This window comes from Hesperophylax consimilis, chromosome 9 (genome assembly GCF_061612785.1).
Source record: "Hesperophylax consimilis isolate HC1 chromosome 9, BYU_Hcon_1.0, whole genome shotgun sequence".
Taxonomy (NCBI): domain Eukaryota; kingdom Metazoa; phylum Arthropoda; class Insecta; order Trichoptera; family Limnephilidae; genus Hesperophylax; species Hesperophylax consimilis.
This window is the reverse complement of record NC_142844.1, coordinates 20598281-20623083: the sequence shown is the minus strand read 5'-3', so window position 1 is coordinate 20623083 and position 24803 is coordinate 20598281. Positions and strand designations below refer to the sequence as shown.

The 24803-nt window shown below is 33.5% G+C and overlaps 1 protein-coding gene across 1 annotated transcript; it reads left to right on the top strand.

The window, feature by feature from the left end:
* Positions 1 to 99: 99 nt before the first annotated feature.
* wap (DDB1 and CUL4 associated factor wap) lies at positions 100 to 14741 on the top strand. The gene is made up of 8 exons (XM_089635356.1): positions 100 to 470; positions 701 to 803; positions 955 to 1090; positions 7321 to 7508; positions 7624 to 7686; positions 9892 to 10017; positions 10970 to 11151; positions 12252 to 14741. The coding sequence occupies exons 1-8, from the start codon at positions 406 to 408 to the stop codon at positions 12448 to 12450; spliced, it is 1062 nt and encodes a 353-aa protein (XP_089491482.1). The 5' UTR covers positions 100 to 405; the 3' UTR covers positions 12451 to 14741.
* Positions 14742 to 24803: the final 10062 nt, after the last annotated feature.

Sequence of the window (24803 nt, the reverse complement as noted above, 5' to 3'; positions counted from 1 at the left end):
TTCTTCTAAAATGATTTTAAGTGTCCGGCGAGTAAGAACTAGTGTAAACTTTTTTTTAAATAGGTACTTGACGGTATAGAATGCGGAAGTACGCATATTAGGTACTATTTTGGAACATTCGCTCAATCGATTTCATGTTGTTGCTTTTTGACAATCGGCATTTATTTGTGTTGTCACTGCTTATAAGTGAAATATTAATATTTTTGAGTAGTTTTGTTCATCTTATGAGCTATTCCATATCACCGGCCGCTAAAAGCATGCCCTTTATTTAAAAGTCTGAAGATAGACTTACCGAACTTAATTTCATCGGAATTTTATGTGAATAATCAGGAGTTTAAAATGTGTGAATCCCGTATGATTTCAAACAATTTTCAATAAAGCTTCAACATTTTTCGATACTCAGCGATGTCTGTTTCTCACGGTGGTTCTGGTAGCTCGAGCAGCAGTGGGAAACGGAAAGAGATCTACAAGTAAGTTATAAATATTATTCCTTTCCGAAGGAAAACTATAAAATGGTAAATCGTATGAGATGAGAAAACGTTTCAAAGCTGAACCTCTTATGTGAAAATGTTGAAAGTGGTACGTGATAATAATATGACAGTTATAATTTCGTTTTGTAGGTTTTCTTGGGAAGCCTTAATTTGATTTGTAAATCATAACATGTATGTTCCCATATCGTCAAATACTTCTTTACTTCCAGATACTTGGCGCCATGGCCCCTATACTCCATGAATTGGTCCGTACGGCCAGACAAACGCTTCCGATTGGCTCTCGGAAGCTTTGTCGAAGAATACAACAATAAGGTAATATAAAAGACATTATAATACATTTATATCCAAACAAGATATCCAAAACATGTTATTTGTATATTTTTCGCATTAGTATCCAATATAGGATATTAACATGTTTATTTATATTGTGTTATTGACTGTTACCTACCATTGTTTTCTGTAGGTTCAAATAGTGTCTTTAGATGAAGACACTAGTGAATTTAGTGCCAAGAGCACTTTTGACCATCCTTACCCCACAACCAAGATCATGTGGATTCCTGACAGCAAGGGGATCATGCCTGATCTTCTTGCCACCAGTGGTAAGTACACTAAAATTTATCTTTAATATCTAACGTGTTGATGATTTACGCCTTGGCACTAACCAAAAATGGTCATATCCATCGGCTAAGTATGGCTATAAATAGGAATGGTTTATGAGCATTTTAAATTAAACTTCCTTTAATTGGTTAGTTCCTTTCTATGGTCCTGTTGCTCAGAGCTACTTTATAACCCCTCTTTATGTTAGATGTGTTGTTAGTGAGAAAGGAAAGAGAGGGGGGTTATAACTTGATTGGGAGTGGAGCGTGTGTAGAAACCAGGGGCGATCAGCAAGCTAGACAAGCAACTCCATATTAAGTGCTTCAGAAGCCTGAACTTGCTTCTACAATCAAAATTCGAAGTAGATCACTAAGGACGAGTTGTTTCACAGAATTTAAACAATTCATCAAATTACAAAGTTAATTTTCAAGTGAAGGTTCTAATCAAGTTCTCTTATTATTTCAGTTTCAGAACCTTAACAGAACTTGAAAATCAACACTGAAATTTGATGAATTGTTTAAATTCTGTAAAAGTCCTTAGAGATGTAGTGTGTCGGTGAAAGTACAGTCGATTCCGCTTAATTGGAACACACCGGGATCAAACATTTTGTCCCAAATTAGCAAAGTTTAACCCTTTCAGCAAGTGTGCAACAAACATATTTAGTCAGAATGGTTGCATTTCCATGCAGGACAGTTTCCAGCCTGTTGGAATACATTTTCTGAGAAATCGAGAGTAAATTCTCCCTCAATTATCATTATACCTGGTGTGCAAAATCCCCGGAAATGCAAATTATCCAATTTTAACTACACATTTATTCTAAAATACATTTATCCAAAATTATTTCGATCTCATATTTTGTTTATTGCTCACTCCTAGGTGAGTAGAGTTAATAACCAGTCTGCACCTTGCGATCGACCTACTATTTTGTCTAGCTGCGCGAGCTTTATTCTTTAATTAAAAATTTGTGATATTGTTATATCATCACATTGTTATCATAAATCTCAGTGCTATATAAGTTTGTCTTATGTATATTAGTATTTTTTCGATTTTTGAATAAAAATAATGCCACGATTCTCTTGATCTTTAGAATATACGCAGCACCCTTGAGGTGATTTCTCACGGAAACGGCGCTATATAAATTAGCCAAATATTATGGGGACAGTGACAGTGATGATAATTTTCAATTACTTGACAGTGATCAATCTGATTGTAGTGATTTTGAAGTAAGAAGAAATCGGAATCTAATGATTATTTACTTCAGTGACAGCAAAAATCAACAAGGGAAAAAAGTAGATTGTCACCTCTTAGTAATTATTCAAATCGTGAAGTATGGAAACGAGTTTGCTACAGAAGAAAAAAACACCTAAACTTAATTGAATCAGTGAGATATTTAACCGCTTCTGTGCCAAGAGCGCGTATTCGCGCATTCTTGGCCGAGCTCAGCAGGCCGGCCATAGAAAAATAGCGCATATTCGCGCTCTTCTTTGAACCTCTGTAGCATACATGTCACATTTTTTGTTTTATTTAAAATATGGAACACACAGAGACATCTATTGAAAAATCTTCACCAAATAAACTAAATTACAGTTTTCTGATATTATCGATTTTACAGAGATCTACCCAGGAGCTTCGTTTGACAGACAACAGTGTCACTAGAATAGGGCTGTCAACTTTCACGCCTCTTTTGTCGATCTCTGTCAAGCGTCATTGTTTTCTGTGTTGTTTGAAATTTAGTTTTTGTTTTACGTAAATATATACTTTTTGATACATTGTGCGAAACAAATAATAATTAATTTAGTTTTTTTTTTTAACAATAAAAATAAAAATAATTCAGTTTACAATTAAAAAACAATCAATCTAATGCAAGTTCCCATATCTCTGTGACAAGTTTTTTATCTAAGTAAAGGGAGGCAAATACGTCGCACACGAATAAATTTGGTAAGTCATTTAAATATTCTTTCAAGGTGTAATGTTTTTAATTTATAAGAATAAGATGTAAAAATGATTTATTTTGATTAAAAATTCACAGCCTGCTGTGCACAGCGACCCTTCTATCTACTGGCATTTAAAGGGTTAAGTCTGTGAGGAATTTCAATTTTTTTACTTTTTTTCACATAGAATAAATCACCTCCTGAAGTTAGTGCATTTTATCCCTGGACACCTTGTTTGTTACTTCGCTCGTTGTACGTGAGCCTTCCATTTAATTTAAAAAAATTATAATGTGGTCACCCCAAAAGCTTAGTGACCTACATGGTGAGCAAAAAGATACAACAGAAAATGCGTTAAGCGCTTGTTATATGCCAGCGGATTTTCTCAAACTGTCAAAATCTCTTCATTTTTTTGTCGCTAGAGGGCGGTAGTTGTACATTAATGAACTTGTCAAAATACAACGTCAAATGTGCGTTATGATCATGTCGCGCATCATCACGTATGCAATCGGAAATCGGAAATATTAAGTAAAACAAACAGCTTAGTAAAAAGGTATGACTTATTTGCAGAACCTACTATTTTGGTAAAGCATTTACTTTGACATTTTTTATAAATGTTTATCATTCACTTGCTGTTGTTAAATCTAATTAGATTTGAACGGCTTTTGGCTTTACGAATCGCATTTCAGAAACATTTCCAATACAAAGAAAGGTTGTTTTGCACGGTATTCGGAAACTCGTGGTATAAACGGTATAACTTGTGAATGAATCTACCTTTCATTTAAAGTCAATTTTGGGTTATGATTTTTTTTTATTTGAGCTTTCGTTTTCGAGAAAATCGAAGGCGGATTTAATTGGTAGATTTAAAAATTTTATATTTGATAGAATATCTATACATATTAATAATATTGACCTCGAAAAATAAAAGAAAGTTTTTTTAAAATTTATATATTTGTTAAATTATTCAGTGTTAACTAAACAATAATCTGTTTTAACCATGGCAGTAGCTATCGTGCAAGGCATACTAGTACTGTATCAAAATATAACTAGCCGTTGGAAATAATAGTTATATTCATTTAACGACCAAAGCTATTGAAAAAAATTACGTCAATGGGTTGAAATATAATACCTAAATACAAATATTATTCAACGAATCCACGATTCGACCTATTGTTTAAGATGTATTGACGCGTAATAAATATATGAAATGGTGAATCATTTAAATTTACTGAATTTAAAGTTACTGTTCTTTATACAAATAGAACGGCGACATATGCGCCTCACAATTTTTGCCTCATTTGGGTGTTTAAAATGTTACCTGGCTATTATAGACTTAGAGGCCTTGTGTTTTCTCGGTAGGGAAAAAATTGTTTCCTAAAAAACCCTTATTATTTGGAACTTTACAACACAATACATAGATAGAATATCTTTGATTTGACAAAGTGTGAATGGTTACGTGTGTATACACAGAAAGGTGATATAATCGTAAATTGACTTAAAAAGTTGTTTTTGTCTGTTTAATCTAAAGATAAAAAAACGGTAATAAACTTGTTTACTCCTTATATGAATACGCCTTACCATGTAAGGTCGGAATAGTGAAAAACTTGACTTGTTATCACTTAAAATTGCCGATTTTACCAAACTAAAAATGATTTGGCGTGAGATGGTAATTTTTGGTTTGATTACCAAACGCGCTCACAACTGAGTCAGAGCGACAATGAATTCTCACACACACTTACATAAATGGCACGCAAATCAACATCGTGACGTTCGTGCTAACCGTTAGGAAAAGGAACGCACAACGCACATTGAATATTGTATTTTATTCGTTTCAAAGAATATGACAGTTCAAAAAATACAATGCGACAAATTTACGTGAAAAAAGAGTATTTGTGAGTACTTAGCGTTTTTGTAGCTTCCTAAAATTATTGCAATGCTTCAAGTGAGTCGGTATTCTACTTTTAGACCCAGAAATGAAACATTTTGATGGCATTTTAGAAATATATATGCCGTGAAACAGGGAGCGATAGTTTCACCACCGTTCTCGGGGGCTTCTCACCCGTAATAAGTAAAACAGTGTAAATGTGTTGAAAATTTGGTGCAAGATGAAGTATTTATTTAATTGTTAATATCCACAGATATCATAACGATAATAAGAGGCCGTACTTCTACAGATGTGTGTATTATATACATATTTTAAATTTTAAATATTGTGTAAAACCGTTTTTAATGCGATAATCATGGATCGAACTTTTAAAAGTGGGTTGTATGGTGTATCAATGTTTTTATTTTTTATAGTCGAATGCCTACAACAACTACAAAAAAAAAATAGGCAGACTGAAAAATAATAGTCCATTAATTGGTATAAAAAAATATGAAGTCTGAGAATGACATACGAAAGGTAGTATTAAGCCGTTTTAGGGAGCCGTTTTCCAGCAAATCACCATTATGCCCTATAACCCACTCTTAATGTGTAATAATTGCCACATTTTAAGGTTTTAGGTTGTGGGAAATATATTAAGATCAAACTAACAAAACATGTAGAATATTTAACATCCCGAAAGGGTTAAGGTGAGATAAAATAATTTATTATTGTTGAGCTTTTTTATACATATGAGAATGTTTTTTTAAACTTAGAGATATAATTATGTACTGATTATAGGTACATATAAATAAGAAAAAGAGATAGGTGCAAATAAAAAAAATATAAACAAACATATATTACATATTGTAATAACATTAACCTCAAAAATGGCTTCTTAATGCACGGCAGTGTACTGCAAACTGAACAAATTTACGTTGACGAAAAAATTGTAAAACTACCATCTGTGGTCTTAACTCAATGTTTTTCATCTGTGGTCATACACAAAAAGAAAAAAAATATTTTGTAATATAACACATTTCAACCCACACTACCCTATTTATATATTTTTAAAAATATATTCTACTAACGATGTAACATTATTTTTAAAAACTATGTAAATTCATAAAAACAACCCATTCTTATGTGACAAATGTCAGTTTAAATGTGCCCAATTTTTATAAAAATATATACAGGGTGTCCGGAAACTCGTAGTACAAGCGGGAAACTGGTGAATCTACATCACATTTGGAGTCGATTTTGTAGTATATTTTTTTTTTATTTGAGCTTTCGTTATCGAGTAAATCGAGTTTGAAGTTGATTTTTATTTTTTTTTTTTAATCAAATTCTTATAAATTATTACTGAAGATCAAAGTACCCAACTAATTTAAACTATTTGAAAGTAAAACAAATGAAGAAACTCGGATTTGAAGCATTATTTTGAAATCACCCTTCATTTAACCCGGTGTAATCATAAAATATTTCTGCTCTGCAGGGTTAAAACATCTGTTATTCAACCCTAAACACCAGAAAAAACTTTAACCCTAAAATAGCCGAAAAAAATTTTTTTTGGTTTTTTTTTTTTTTTGAAAATGCTCAAATTAAAAAACTTTATGTTTTTTTGGGTTCCCCATGTGGTGTAGATTCTCCAGTTTCCCGCTTGTACTACGAGTTTCCGGACACCGTGTATAAAAAATATCACACAGAAAATGCATCTTTCGTTCGCTTTTTTTTCCTTTTTATCATCACTTAGAGGGTTCAAAAGTGTTTGGAGACAGCCAATAAAAAATGTCATTTTCGAACTCGATTTACTCGAAATCGAAAGCTCGCATCAAAATACCTGCCACAAAATCAACTCCAACTGTGATGCATAGTAACCAGTTTACCGCTTGTATCTTACCTCTAGTTTCCAAACACACTTTTTTTATACACATATTTTTATTAATAAAAATACTCAGTGTATAATTATCAATTTGTCTGTTATTATATGTAAGTATGCTTGTTCAGTTTTCAAAAGATAAAAAAACTATCGATTCACAAAGTAGTATTTAATAACTGAAAACATACACTTTAAAAAATAATTTGTGATGAAAAATTAATAATTTCCATTGAAAAAATAATCGTTTTTGGCACTAATGCCTAATCCCCTGAAAAGAGCGGCGATTACATGGACAAAATAATACATGAGTTTCGTGGTAGAGTTGACGCCCCGGAGATGGGTGATGGGTGGACGAAAGGCATTTGATTAAAAGTAGCATTATGAAATTTATTACATATTCAATCAACGATTTGTCAAGATTCTATTGTTATTACATTCAAAAATTGTCACGGGCGACGTGATGACAATTTAGTAAACTAATATCAACGAATTTTAAAATATTTCTTGTTCTTTTACGCTCGTAAATGTATAATAATTAATAAAGCTGTTGGTTGTTTGTAACAGGGGATTATTTAAGAGTTTGGAGAGCCGGGGAGCCCGACACGAGGTTGGAGTGCGTCCTCAACAACAACAAGAACTCCGACTTCTGCGCCCCGCTCACTTCCTTCGATTGGAACGAGGTGGACCCCAACCTGATCGGCACTTCCAGTATTGACACGACTTGCACCATTTGGGGGCTGGAAACTGGACAGGTAAAAATACCCTACTGCTAATAATAATATAACATTTTACTATTTTATATGCTAAACCTTATCATAATAAATACCTGTTTCTATTCTTAGAGTCTATTTGTTTCTTGCTTTACAGCTTCTCGGAAGAGTGAATCTCGTAACTGGACACGTTAAAACACAACTGATTGCTCACGATAAGGTAAAATACATTATTTATACAAATACATACATATTTTTTATAACTTTGGCAATTCGCCCCAGAAAATGGCAGCAATCTTTTTTAGCTGATTTTCCACCGAAGAAGTTTTACGACACTGGCCTTAGAATTAAATAAATGCAACAACATTTTGCAGCTTAATAGGTCACTGAATCATAAAAATCATGTGTCACTGTGTTTGAACACGTTAATCTCCAAAATCGCCCAACCGATTTCAATGACATTTTGTGAATGTGTATGGTTGGTTCCAGCTTGAAATATAGAATAGTTTTGGACCCGATTGGCTGTTGTCGAGACCTTTTTTTTCTTCAGATTTCTCATCCAAAAATACATTCAAGCATAAATTTTAACTTCCCTACATAGAAGGCGGTCTGTGGCAGGACGACGTCTTATATTATAAAATGCATTCCAAATGTTTGAGTTAAATTAACTGGTTTCCATAGACATATGAATATTAGTAGACCTGCCCTAAGTGATTAAAAGCGTATTATCCCCACTCCCCATACCGGTTCCATTGGAGCCGGCTGTGCTCGCGTATGGCCTCAAGTGAAATTTGAAAACGTGACGTCATCATTCTTGTGCGAACTATGGTCGAGGCATCATCGGTTCATTTTACGAAATAACACGGCAAAATGTTGACTTGTACTATGAAAACTTGTAAAAATAGATGTGAAAAAGAGAATAAACCCAATTGTCGTATTACATTCCATATATAAGCATTATTTTACTTTATTTTAAGCATATTCATATCGTATAATATAGATCAGTTTTAGAAACATATACTATCACATCGAGAAACGTCTGGACGCGAAACACAAAGCTGGTTGGTTGCTGGGAAGTAAATTATGAACATTTATAAAAGTGTCTTAACTAAATACTTAAACGAAATATTTGACTCTGAAAATACAACCGAATTTTTTTGCCGAATTTGGACTTCGCAAATTTGTTCATAACGTGGCGAGTAATTTGAGCTCCCATGTAAAAATGTCTATTCATTCAAAAGCAGGTTTTACTTTTAAGAAGTAAATGGTGATATTATAATGCGAGATGCCTATTTACTGTCAGATTGATTTATTGACGAATCACAGTCAGCCTTACTCCCTTCGTTCTTCAACAGTTTATTTTACCCCTCGCCATTATCTTCTCGTCTATTAATTCCTATGTCTGTGCTGGTTTCTAATCTTAATATATAAAAATTCAGCCTGCGTTTGTTTGTGCTCGCAAAACTCAACAAGTTGTCGACCGATATTGCTGAAAATTTCAAAGTTTGTTGTTATTAGTGTCAGGAGTATTTAGTGTCAGGAGTATTTAGTGTCAGGAGTATTTAGTGTCAGGAGTATTTAGAGATATTTAAGTGGAAGAAGAAGTCGGGGACGCTCTAGGAATACTTTACGCAAAATCTGCACCGTAATGAGATACAGAATCGAATTAAAGTCGATGTAATGTAGTTTTTTTTAACAGAAACATAGTATATAACAGTGGTATACAGTAGTGAATTGTGGAAGAAGTCGCAGGTGCCTGAGAAAGACATTAGCGATAGAGAAGCATTGCGGGGGATCCACTAGTTACTAACTAACCTTCACGCCGTATCCCGCAGGGGTAGGCAGAGAGGACGGACCGCAAAACAACTCGGTCTTGGCACACACTCCTTGCCTCATTCACATTCATACACCGTCTCATACTCTTCTATTATTCTGACTCTTGATATGGCCCGACTCAAGTATCTGATTCACTTGGTCGTGCCATGTCTTCCTCGGGCGTTCCCGACTTCTGCTACAATTCACATTTGCATCGTATATTCTCCTTACACTCCTTTCTTCGCTCATTCGCTCTACATGCCCAAACTGTCTAAGCGTCCTTTTCTTGATCTTACTCATTACGCTTACATCAGCCTTGCACTCATTGCGGATCTCCACATTTCTCACACAATCATACATGGTTTTACCACACATACGCCTCAGGGATCTCATTTCTACAGCATTCAGTCTACTTTCATCCTTTCTAGGCCAGTTCCATGCCTCACTAGTATATTTATATATATATGGATACTGAAAAAAATTTCTACATTCCTTTGACAAAAAAGTAATTTGCAATACTTTCTTTTAAAAAACTTAATATCAAAGAAAGTCTGTAAAAAAGATTTATGTGCGGATTATACACCTATAAATAATATTTTTTCTGTTGTAGGAAGTGTATGACATTGCATTCTCAAGAGCCGGAGGTGGCCGGGACATGTTTGCTTCGGTGGGAGCCGACGGCTCTGTAAGAATGTTTGATCTTCGTCATCTCGAGCATTCTACCATCATCTATGAGGTAATATACATATTTCACACTACTTACTCTACCTATTAGCCTACCATGGAAATTATATTACATTATGAAAATAGCTGCAGTGTCAATTACAGACTCGTAAAGACACCAAAACTAATTGCTGAGTTTCACGTCTCTTTGAAAATTATGGTGGCAATCAGAGATGTGCAAAATGGGTACCCAAAACCATTTGAAATGCAAAATAGAAAAGGATCAAAACTTTTCCATTTGAAAATGCAAAATGCAAAATACCTATTTTCAAAATGCATTGAAAATGCAAAATGGTTTCTCAGGTCGAACAATTAAAATAATTATAGAATTTTTAAACAATTTTGTCATTTAATAATGGACATCAATGTAGAACAAACATATTACATGATGGTAAATCCAAAAACACCACGACTACAGATTATGAAACCACCAAAAATTTGCGCGGGACTAATGTTGCCAATGTAAAAACATAGAAATTGCTATCTAACATTTAATATTAAAGCGTCATGGCCCCATGTTCAGTATTTGAATCAGTATTTTTTGTAATGGTATCACTCAATTGCCAGGGCTCCTACCAGGGAGCAACTTGACAAATGGAAATTATCTCTCTTAGCGAGGTTGAGGACCGACTGATATTTGGGGCTTATGAAAAAAAGATGAGTGGAGATAGTAGGAAGTATGTTGCAAAAAAGCATTTAAAATGGAAAATGCAATGAGAAAAGCATTTAAAATGGTTTTTAGAAAAGCATTTAAAATGCAAAATGGAAGATACCCATTTTGCATTTCCATTTGAAATGGATTTATTTAAAATATAGCACATCTCTGGTGGCAACACTTCTGTTTGTAGCTAGCACGTAGAGCGTGTGTACAACAGACCTTAGCTGCACCTCACGGGAAATGAAGAGCGTGTACGGCAGACATTAAAATAGACATAGATGACCGCATATAAATGAATTTATTCCAGGACCCCGCCCACACCCCCCTCCTGCGACTGGCTTGGAACAAACAGGACCCCAACTACCTGGCTACAGTGGCTATGGACGCCTGTGAGGTCATCATCCTGGACGTGAGGGTCCCCTGCACCCCGGTGGCGCGCCTCAACAACCACAGGGCTTGCGTTAATGGCATCGCTTGGGCGCCGCACAGGTAGCAAACATTTTGACATAGTCTTGTAAGGGTTTTCAAGGCACCCAAAATATATAACTTTTATGTGGTATTTTACTGTGCTTGTGTCTACAGAATTAGTGTTTGAATGATTTGACTATTACTTATAAGTTCAACATAATCAATGTTTTTTATTTATTTTAAGAACGCATTTATACTAGACAAAAGTACAAGACACGTTATAAGGATAGCCATTCAAAGAATACTGGTGTACGAATGAAATAGCTATATGAACGGCCCGCCAAGGTGTTTCCATTAGACCTAGTTTAGTGAAACCACGCACTTTGTTCAGCGACATATCTTAGCTCTATTAACCTTTCCGGGAGTATGGACGCTAATGAACGACGGTACACACTTTCGCCAAAAGAGTATGGACGGCTATGGACGACAGGGGTCGCATATTCATATTCGATGCATATTCTGTAAATATGCATCGTATTGCCATCTATGGGCATATTCCTGTAACTTTACACATTTTAAACATTTTACATCATTATTGACAGAGATATCGGCTGTTATTTATTTTGCATACTACATATCATAAAATTTAATCAAAAAATATTTTTTTTTATTTATGTAAAAAAAACTCACTCCCCAGAGCACGGCCAGCATTACGGAACTCACTCCCGGAAAGGTTAATTCATCTAAACATCTGGCAAACATTTAAAATAAACAATTATTAATTAATTAAATAATTTTGGTATCTATTTAGATATGATTTATACTTATCAGTTCCGATTTTTAAATTTAAAGTTCATTGAACTTGAATAATTCTATATAATATATTATATATTCTATATAATTCTATACAGGAATATAATAATTTCAAATCGCTCTTTCGTGCACCGACAGCCGAAATTAGTATGTTTAATTATTATTATGTAGTAATAATGGTTTTGCAATAATTAATCAAATGCACCATATTAAGCGTACACCATCCAAAAGTTCACTGCATTTTTAAAAGAGCGAAATGACTTTTGTTAAAAAAAAAAAAATTTACTTGTTTATATTTTTCGCTACAACATCAAGTCTAGAACAGCCACTGGTCCATATATAACTTTGTAAGCTCTCATTTTCTGTAGCTCGTGCCACATCTGCACGGCAGGCGACGACCACCAGGCGCTGATTTGGGACATCCAGCAGATGCCGCGCGCAATCGAGGACCCAATCCTGGCCTACACCGCCGCCGAGGGCGAGGTCAACCAAATACAGTGGGGTGCCACGCAGCCCGACTGGATCGCCATCTGCTACAATAAGCACACGGAGATATTGAGAGTCTAATAAAGCGTTGGCGAACCTTATCGGCGTCTGACACTGAATTGAAAGAGAGATATTCTCCGGGCCGGCTCATCCCGGACGGTGTGCGCTTTCTTGTTTCCATTTGGACCTACTTGATGATTGGCATGTCATGATGAACTGGATTTCACCCAACCCAACCTCACCTCATTTTAATGGGACTTACTAATCTTATTCACGCGGTTATTATTTATGTGATTCATCATGGTGTTGTATTATGATCCATGATGTTTCACTTCAACAAATACATGGTGTCACAACTTGCCACATAAATATTCAGTTTTCTTGAATCTCCCGTCTGCATAACTGGACAAACAATTTTGCTACGCAGCTGGAACAATACAAATAAAATTATGCATTCTAGGAATTGAGTTTTGTTATTTGAACAAGAGATTTCTTTGGAATATATCAGCTCTTTCAATGAATAATGTCGAATGTGCAAATTGATTGCCTTGCATTAGAACTGTTAAAAGTTTAGTGTCTACATTTATATTGTTTTGATATTTTTCATATGCTCCATAAACATTCTAATTGATAGACGAGCCAATCAGGGAAAGGGCGGAGTGACTGTCCCACTTTCAGTAATTTGTCAATAAATGAATCTGACAGTATACAGGAAACTCGCATTGTAATATCACCATTCAGTCTTTGAAAATTAAATCTGCTTACGAATTTCTAGTCCTTTTTACAATGGTGTGCAAATTGCTGGCTGCTTAAAAAACTTAACTACGTATCCCAAATTGGGTAAACAAAAGTTCGTACTTGTTTCCAAAATTTAATATTTGGTTACACTTTTTGAGACACTTTTACAGATGTGTTATAATTTACCCACCTTAATCAATTTTAGCGTCGCTATGCCAGGCGATTTGTTTGAGAACGAAGATTCAGATCCTGCGCAGAAAAGTCCCACAATGGACAGCTCTGCAAACCTTTGCCTTACTTTAGCGAACTTTTCTGCACATGGTCTGGTTATTTCAATCTGCGCTCTTCGGTGGTTAATGTACGACTGATGGTATAATTTATTCAAAGCATTCTCGAACCCTCCTGGTGGTTTGCCTCCAGCTAGTCGAAATGATACCTAGATTTCATGTTAGAGCAAGTCTATTAATTTGAATGTCTATGATAAACTCCTATTTATTTAACGTATACTTTGCCAACTTTGCAACTGCACATCCGACGCTGTTCATTGGGACAGTTGAGGCGTATGCTAAGAACCTGTTGTCAAGTTAAGATAAATTAAAACATATGTATATTTATTGTATGACCTGTTCTAAGCTCGCTGAAAAGTTTTAAAGACCAAATTAATTCAAATGATCAACTGAATCAAAACTTTGTGTAATTCCCAGTGATGCGTCTGCTATTTGAACAATTTCTCATGATAAATTTGTCAATTCTTTAAATTTATTTCTAACCTATTCACCAATAACTACATCGCATGATGTGCGGATTATTTATGTCTAGCGGTGCACGCATTTATTTCCATGTTCTTTTAAATTTTAATGACCTGTTGTTTTTTCTACATCGGAAACGCGGTGAAACAGTTGGACATGCCAAAAATTGACGATGGTCAAAGTTTCAAACAAGAAAGTGAACATAGACCGTTGATTTGTTTACGCTCAGGAGAAACGGCATATCTCGGTCACTGTCAGTGGTTCGCCTCAGTGGAAGGAAGTGATGGACTTCATAAAATTAGTGTTTGTGTGTGATTACGACTTATTTTTATAAGAGTGCAACATTATATGTCTAGCTGTTAGCCTAAATATAAACGTATCTTAGCTGTAAGCCATTTTATACCACATTCTTTTGGGTAGAAAATTATTCATTAATAATTTTTATACTACTACCGAATATCTAAATTGGACCAAGATATTAAAATTTTCAAATTTAATCGAAATCTGAATAGTTTGTGCGTTGACAAAACTTTTTATTGATAAGTCTTCCGCTACCCCGATTATTTGTTATAACTGTTACTTAAACATTAAAACTGAATATAAGAAATAATTTCCACTCAATAAAATCGAAGATTTTTCTAATATTTTGACACCTTTAATCATAGACTGTATTTGCTCTAATATGTAATACAGTGAAACTATGGTACAAATAAGGTTTTCTAACTGAATCTGACTGAATTTTTTTTTTCTTAGGTATTCAAACTTCTCATTTGAGAACTTCTCGAGTTTCACTGTAACAGGTTCTTTGTGTTCCACCCTGTATTAACTTATTTAGGAAAAATACTTGGTACTTTAAAAAAGACAGGCCAAAATACTATTTGTTGAGGCGAATGTAATATCTATTTTTAGTTTTAATTATTTAATAATATAATATAATATGTATTTTGTTTATTTGATTACATACATTGAACATCTCTGAATATTAATAACTACTGATTTCATTATTCACTGTTCTGAATTTAATGTTGCTTGTGGTGTCAATTATTCTGTGTTTGTCATCTTACCAAGAATAATAATTGTTGTCTTTAATATTTTTCTGTTGTGAAATTTGAGATCTGTCTAAAAATTTTAAGTAATGCATTATATTGATTACATATAATGTTCCAACAAGGTTTTTCATGCACTTCTTTACTATTTTTTTTTTCTTCTTTATATTGTGTACAATATTGCAGTGTTTGAAACATGACATTAATAAATTACTCTTCATAAATGTAATATTTTAATCTGTGTTTATTTCCGTAATACTGAAGAATTTGTAATTAATGTATTATTTTTGACAAATATACAGGGTGTATCATTACATACCTGAATGATTTTAATCCGCGATTGCTGAGCACATTTGGAGTTAAAATAATAGATGTCATTTTGCTGTCTGGTATTTATGTTCTATTAAAAAAAAATTCCATCACATCTCGCCACTGGATACAGCCTAGCGGTTCATGTGATATTCGCTCTGCCTTGTCTGTTACCGTGCTGCTGAAGCGATCACATGATCCATCGCGGGGTGTGATTGAATTATAATTTTTGTTGTTTTTAATTAATAATATATAACATGTAGCGCAGCAAAATAATGACTTAAAATATGCTGAGGAATCGCTGGTAAAATCCTTTGTGTATGTGGTGTTACACTATGTATAAATTCAATGAATACTAAAGGAAATACCCTGTAGATTTACATACATATATGAAATAAATTGTGTAATCATCATATACGGTTTTATTATCCCAATTAATTCCTGACTGACACATGACTACTTCACAGTTTTGTAATCTAAAAATTGCTACCCTAAAGATATTTCATTTTAATGCTTATGAAAAGGCAAATCACTTGTACTCGGTATTTGTATTTATTTTATTTTTTAATTTCAACGGTATAAATATACCATACACAATAATTACGTGTCACTGAAAACAAGCATAATCAAATGCTAGTAATAATTTAAACAAAAATAACAATTTACTGTCTCATTTGATCATAAATCATGACAGAAAGTATAAAATAATGCACAATAATAAATTTTGTATTAGAAAACACAAATTATCATATAATGACACAGTATTATAAAAAAATAAATTATCTGTTAACCCCTAAAGCCTTTGACATTTTATACTGCTCTTAGGAAAATTATAAGAATCTGCAGAAAATATTTTCACATTACATTCGATTCCAGATAAATTTGTTGTTTCTGAATGTATAAAAAAAAAAATACTGTTCCTGAAAGCAGATGAAAGACCCTTTCAGATTTTACTATTATAAATCGACATATGCAATTAAAAACATTAAAATTTTGAATGCAAACAAAGATAAAGTTTTTAAAGTGGCTTATTGGTTGTTTAATCCAGTAAACTGTACTGTTACTACTTTACAAGAAACTCAAAACGTATTTAATTAGACAAAGCTATTATAAAATTTATGGTTTATTATGAAAAAATATATTTATTTAAAAATTTGCAAACCTTATAGCGTATAAACGTAATATGTGTAATTTTTTTTATGTAAACTCTAAGCGCGGTGTTCTCTTTCTAACACTATTTCTCACCATAATACAAAATGAGATAGCATAACCTTCATGAGACTGGGTCAGGCTGGCATGTATTCAGGGGCCGATCAAAAAAAACAGTCAGCAAACGTATCCAAGGGCTCCTTGGGCGGGGAGAAGAACAGCAACGTGGCCTTTTTCCTACAAAACTTACTTTTGGATTTTAGGTCAAAATACCTAACAAAACCTTTGAACAGAACATTTTTTTAAAATCAATAGGTATGTTAATTACCTAGTGGACTTGAAACGTCACTAATTCTGCAATATGCATTGCAACTGTATTGGGTAATTTCAAAGATATTAAAAGAACGAGATATGCTATGTTGGCCGTCGGACCGTAGGCGGAGTACTACCTAATTAGGGTACTTTGAACGGTATCGGGACGTGTACGCACAGAAATCTGTTCTATGTATTAGTGCGGATACCTTAGCTTAAGCGAAGGTGTGCAGTAGTATTGGTGAACAAAACCGGCGACACTCGGCAAAACAATTCCACACAGTATGAACTGCTCATAGCATATCTCGTTCTTCTAATATCTTTGGGTAATTTAGAACATTGGAAGTGTGCGGGTTGCACGGACAGAATAAAATTGGTTATAACTAAAACAAAGGCACGGAAAAGCGCCGCAAGCGATTTTTTTACATGGTAACCCCAATTGGGGTGTGGAGTCATCTCAGATATAGATAAACCGAGGACAATAAAATTTGAGTTTCCTGAATCAAAATGGCCTAAATCTTACTCAGAAAAAAACACATTAAATAACAACATGTACCCTGATTTATCATGTGCGCAAAGGATTCGGTTAAATGATTTAAGAACTGAAAACAGAAAATCATCAGGTGAGCATGATATTACAATTAAATATGTCAACAATCGTCAAATTTAACTCATAAAAACTGACCCATAAACATAAAATTTATTATCAAAACGTAAGAGGATTAAGAACGAAACTTCATGACCTCAAATCTACAATACCAACGATGGATTACGAAATGTATGCCCTAGCGGAAACGTGGCAAAACGCTAATAAATGATCAGGAATTGGGGATTTTGGATATTTTAATTTATTTTTGGCAGTATCAACTAAACTGAGCTTGAGAATACTGAATTATCTTCACAAAAATCTTGAACAAGTATTTGTTATGGATTCCTTAAAAATATAAAAACTTCCTTTAAATCGGTTACACATATATATACCACAGGCCTGCAAACACCTGTAACCCTAAAGTTGAAACTGCGCGAAGAAAATTTCCTGATGCTGCATTTATTCTGACGGGTGAGTATAACCTTCCAAATGTTCTATGGGACGTCGATGATATAACAACTTCGAGCCCGGACAACATTAATCAGGGCTCCCATTAGATTATTGAAATGTCTTACTTTTTAGTCTGCCACAGAAAAAATATTTGTACAACATCAATTCGCGTCTTCTTGATTTTGTTTTTTCAAATTCTTCCAGAGTTAATGTATATGCCTCTGATGAAATGATTCATCCAATCGATAAATACTACCCCCCCCCCCTTAATAATCGATTAACACTATACTTATGTTGAGGTAATTGACCCCACAATTGTTAAGCGTAATTTTGAAAAAGCAGATTACCAAATATTAGAGAATTTTTATCCACTAATAATTAGGCTCATGATCTCACTTGTAAAATCACAAGTTTAATTGAGGCGTGGGTGGTTTATTTATGAAAGAGACCATCGAATACTTTTACAATATAATTTATCAAGCTTTGTACCATACAAAAAATATTTCTATTCTAAATTCCCTAAATGGTTCTATATTGAACTAATTAAGTCTAACTTAAATTGCCCATAAACGCTATAAAATAAATAGAACGTTGGATGATTATATCGTATTCTACAATTTGCGTAATGATTATACTAGGAAATCGAAAGAAATACTCCAGCAATGGTGAAAATTCTAGTTTAACAAATTAATATTAATGAATTTGGGAATTACACATACATATTTCAAACTAATGAACTTCGAATTAACCTTCCAGCGGGCGCGTTGAGAAATTTCCCTTCAGCGGGCGCTTGTCGTAAATTTTACGTCTTCGAGTTTTCCCCATGTAAGTGGTGTTTTATTACACAAATGTTAGGGAATTTTTTTAAGGATATGAAAAATGATAATAGGCAGTAATATTTGACTTTCTTAAAAAAAAACGAAGCAACACTCTGAACATGTTAATATTTCAAAACAAAATATTTTATCGACCTATTTAGTCAGAATCAATATTCTCATCCTTACAATTGTTACAAACCACCTCAACTGAAGAATGGTTCTTGCATGTAAAGGACTGGCAACGGCAACACTTCATTGATGCTGAGGATCTTTTCTTATCCAGTGCACATAACCGACAAACACCGTGTTTTGGAAAGCTTCTGTTTTCTTCTTCTGTTATCGGTTCAACTGCCCGACCGTAATTCACTTTGAGAAAAACATTTATATCTTGCGGTAAATGTTTGACATTTGATTTGACTCTAGCATAGCTCGAAGCTCGATGCTGACGACTAAGTGGTAAGAGAGGGGGAAGCGATAAGGCGCGTCTGTCGTAAATTTTACGACAGCGTGCCCGCTGGAAGGTTAACTACTTTCGGAAAAAAAATTAGAAAACAAAATGTATTATTTCATCACTACCTAAACGTTTGGAAAAGTTTAATTAATAAGTTTAATTCCATAATTGCTTTTATTTTAGCTATATAATACTTATGCACAAACAGAAATAAATGTAAACTGTCGATTTCCCAAAAATTAATAAATAAATAAAAGATTATATTAAGTAAAATCATTCACAAAATTAAACCACTTATAACGTCGTATCAACATGATTTTATGCCAGGTAGATCTACGACATGCTTTGTCAAGCCTTTGATACTGTTTGGGACGTAATGGACGTAACGTTTGGGAATAAGCGGTAACTTTCTCGAATGGCTTAGAAGTTATTTATCAAATAGGAAACCATCTGTAAAAATTACATCCAATCATCTTACACTTTTTTACCTTAGGTGGAGTGCCGCAAGGTTCCCACCTAGGACCAATAATATTTCTATTATTAATAATATTTCTTTAATTTTCGAGAATATTCAATTTCTTCTATTCGCCGATGATCTGAAGATATTTAAATCGATAAAAAATTCTTCTGGTGTTTGAATCTGCAAATGAACTATAATAAATTTTATAAATGGTGTCTCGTAAATAAATTAAATCTAAACGTAGACAAATGCCAAACGATCAGTTTCGAGAGATCAAAACCCCCCCTATTATTTGTCTACTCAATTAATAATACTAAACTTAAATGACTATAATTCAACGACCTTGGCATTATTTTTTACTCCAAATGACACTTCTTGAATCATATTACAACCATTACTAGTAAAGGATTTATATACATAGAAGTGATACATGATGCAGTGTACATAGGAGAATATCTGTATTATACAGGAGATACTGACAGTAAATAGATGTAATCCATTGTAAAGAAGGCACAAAATACACAATTGTAAAATTGTGATTACAAGTATAATGAGAAAATATTAAGAAATAATTAAAAGAAAAACTAAATAAAGACAAAAAAAAACTAAATATGAAGCAATATTAGTAAAACGTAAGAGTAACATAAAGTAAAAAACAAATTACAACAACACTACATATAAGACAAATCATTAAAACTAATTTACCAACGCTACTCTGATTTGTAGGATTTGACAAAGTGTTGGTATAGATTATGCTTAATTCTATAAATGGAGTCAATAAATAAATCAATAGCACCCCCATACTTGTTGCCCAGATCATGCATCCTATCGGTCAGTGAGTGTGTCTGATAGTTGGTCGTGTATTTATTGCAGAAGAATGTTATATTTTGTCTTGTATTCCTAGTCGGCACATGGAGTTTAATAGTGGCAAGGATGGCAGGACTATCAATTAAGTTGTTAATGACTATGTGTAAAACAACCAGGTCTGAAATAATTCTCCTGTCAGACAGTGTTATTAGATGCAATTGATTCATCAAACTGACATAATTAGTGTAATCAATAGGAATTCTGAGCTTAAAAATTACGTACTTAAGAAATTTGTGCTGAACTCTTTCTATATTATTAGAGTGAACTTTATATAAAGGGGACCAAATAGGTGAATTTTATTATACTCCAATTGACTTCCGGCCACAGACATAGGAATTAATAGACGAGAAGATAAAGGCGAGGGGTAAAATCAACTGTTGAAGAACGAAGGGAGTGAAGATGACTGTGATTCGTCAATAAATCAATCTGACAGTAAATAGGCATCTCGCATTATAATATCACCATTTACTTCTTAAAAGTAAAATCTGCTTTGAATGAATAGACATTTTTACATGGGAGCGCAAATTACTCGCCACGTTATGAACAAATTTGCGAAGTCCAAATTCGGCAAAGTAAGGCAGCTTCTATATTCAGAGTCGTAGGTAGTTTCAGAGTATTTAGTTAAGACACTTTTATAAATGTTCATAATTTACTTCCCAGCAACCAACCAGCTTTGTGTTTCGCGTCCAGACGTTTCTCGATGTGATAGTAACAACTGATTCATATTATACGATGTGAATATGCTTAAAATAAAGTAAAATAATGCTTATATATGGAATGTAATACGACAATTGGGTTTATTCTCTTTTTCACATCTATTTTTACAAGTTTTCATAGTACAAGTCAACATTTTGCTGTGTTATTTCGTAAAATGAACCGATGATGCCTCGACCATAGTTCGCACAAGAATGATGACGTCACGTTTTCAAATTTCACTTGAGGCCATACGCGAGCCCAGCCGGCTCCAATGGAACCGGTATGTGGAGTGGGGATAATACGCTTTTAATCACTTAGGGCAGGTCTACTAATATTCATATGTCTATGCTTCCGACTAATCCAATATAGAGGGTTCTAACAAGACTTAAAATCAGTTAAATTTCTGCAAGAAGCCAAGCATCTAGCCTTATTAGTTATATAGTTGATGTGTGCAATGAATGACAAGTTTTCATCGAATATTACACCCAAGTCACGAATTTGTGACACTGGTATTAATTTAATATTATTTAATGTATACCTATTCATGTAAGATATTATAACGAGTTTTGGAAAATCGTATTATTTGACATTTCTGAATGTTCAAAAATAAAGCATTTTGTTCACACCATTATGAAGCTGTTATAAATATGTTAGTCTGTAAAATTTGACAATCGTATACATTTCGTATTCTTTTATATATTTTTAAATCGTCAGCAAATAGCAGAACTTCTACAATATACAAGAGGTGGGACCCTTGAGGAACCCCACTTGTGGCCTCGAATATATAAGATTATACAGAATTAATCTTTACACTGGCAATAACAAACTATAACGATAACTAACAATCCAACTCAATGATTTACCTTTGATGCCCAACAATCGAAGTTTATATATAAGTATGTGATGTCGAACCTTATCAAAAGCTTTACTAAAGTCAGTGTATATACTGTCCACTTGTTGTTTGAGACCCAAATGCTTGGATTTATTCTCAGTATTGCTAAAGATTAATAAACTAACTAACCATCACGTCGTTTCTCCGCAGGGGTAGGCAGAGGGGGCGGACCGCCAAACAACTCATTGCCTCATTCACATTCATACATCGTCTAATTGTCTAATACATTCTCTTCTATTATTCTGCAACTCTACATTTCTCACATGATCATACATGTTTTACCAAACATACGTCTCAGGGATCTCATTTCTACAGTATTAAGTGTACGTTCATCCTTTTTCTGCCAGTTCCATGCCTCACTTCCATACATAATAACCTAAAATCATAAAATGATTGTACGCATTTCTGGTTAGACATCGAGTGGAATATAATTTATTCATTTAGTCCCCTCACTTTAACTCATCAGCATACCTGCCGCCATTATTAGGGGGCTGTACTTTTTTCGCATCGGCATATTGCCCGCCCCATTGGGGCGACTAAAACTTTTCCCACATACTTAGATAGTTCACAATAAAATTATAATCTATATAAAAGCATAAAAAGTGTTTCATTTTGGGATATATGGGGTGCAATCAAAGATATTAGAAGAACGAGATGTGCTATGAGTAGTTCATACTGTGTGGAATTGTTTTGCCGAGTGTCGCCGGTTTTGTTCACCAATACTACTGCACACCTTCGCTTACGCTAAGGTATCCGCACTAATACATAGAACAGATTTCTGTGCGTACACGTCCCGATAGTATTCAAAGTACCCTAATTAGGTAGTACTCCACCTACGGTCCGGCGGCCAACATAGCATATCTCGTTCTTCTAATATCTTTGGGTGCAATACTGCACAGTAATAATCCTTCTCAAGTATGCACAGATGTCACAAATTAGTATGCCGATGGGTTAACTCTCATTGCTAACAAATCGAAAAAAATTCAAAATATTTTTTTACTCTTTATTTAATTTCAAGTTTGGTATTCCTGTAAATGAAATCAATTTTGTAAAGTTACGAAGTAAACTCAATTTATCTAAATTTTCAGAAAGGCGAAAAATATTTGATCTCCTTTTTATTGTATAAAATTATTATTTCAATGTTTGACTGCCCTGACATTACAAGTTTTTTGTCACTACATGTACCTCCCTAAGTTCCAAACATACTGCATGGAATATTTTATTTTACATCAATAACTTCGCATTCAATTCTGTTATGGAGAGGGTACATAGGCTGGGCAATGAGTTTATGGATGTCGCTGTGATATTTTCGTTTTACATCTAGACACATACAAATCCAAATTAATTCAGCACTTTTTAATAATGTAAATAACGAGTAGGTAATCATAATGTAGGCATAATATGCTTAATATATTATTATTCACAATATCTTTTTCAATTTATTTTTATTTTTATTACGCGTACGTAAGTTTCAATGATTTTTTTAACCTTTCAGGCCTCAGAAGGACATTACTAGCCATAAACATATATTATTCCATTATAGCCTACGAAGGACAGATCTGACCGGGGCGTCAACACATTATAAAAGTATTTTTATATTTTTTTCTATAATGCCTACAAATGTGAAATGTTCGTCGTTGGAAAGATAAATATTATTTTTCACAGTTTTTATCAAATATTTATACATTATCACATGAATAAAAATTGTCAAAGTTCATGATTACGAATTGGCGGTATTTTTTCATTGACAGTTGAAAGTCAAAAAATTATTTATATATTTTTTTTATTTTATAAACGGCATAAAAAGTGAAGTAACAGTTTTATTACAAATTACCTACACAAAATGAATATGTTTTAAAAATATCGAATTCTTTCAAAATTATGTACGTTCCGAGTCAAAATGTCCTGGTAAGTTTTTTGAACATTTTCATGTTTGATATTAAAAAAATATTGTTTAGAAAGATCAATGTTTTTTTCAAATGTATATATTTCAAAGATAATTTTATCTAGATTTTAAAATAGTATTTCTTTTATCGACAACTTAAAAAATAAGTAATATGTAGCACATTTTAGATACCTCGGGAGTATTCCAAAATTCCAAGAAAATTCACCATGTCATGTCGTTGTGACTTCTTGGTAAAAATGTTTAAAAACCTGAAGGGTTAAAAGTGTTATAATTGCTGTATTTTATGCCATATTATTTTTTTAAATCTATTTTATTTTGTTTTAAATTTATTTAAATAAATAAATTATAGACAAATTGCGAGGCAAGTTCAAACCACTGCTAGTTAAGTCCTCCATCATAGAATAAGCAACATTTTCCGCTTACATAAAAACTTGAAATAATTTTTTCTCAGTTCTTTGTCCTCAACGTGTATCCTTTCGGCACCTAGCCGGGGGGCCTTCTCTGAGATTGGGACCATATGGAAAATATGATGTATTATTTTCTGTCCTGTGTCTTAAATGATGGGGGGACCTATATATTTTTTAATACGATTTCAAGAATTTTAATAAGAAAAAAGGATCGTAATTCATTTTTAAGTTGTGTAAGCTTTCAATAGATGTCGGTGTGAACAAATCTTTCGACATTTGCATTACGCCTATAGAGAGAATACCACACTTGAGATGCACTTGAGTGTTTGAACATCGTTTCATTTCCCGTGCTGATACGTTTCCCTGATGCTTTAATTGTTCTGTTCCACGGATTTACGAACATAAAGAACGTGAGAATTTGGATTTTTTAAATCTTTTTTATTTCGATTTTATTAATTTAGTAAAATGTGCATTCAAAAAACTCAACATCATTTAATTTTCAGTGCAGATTTTTCTGAAGTGTTTAACGGATAAGGAAACATAAACAACGTTTGAGCGTTCGAATATGCACCATACATCGATTATTCAGCGCATT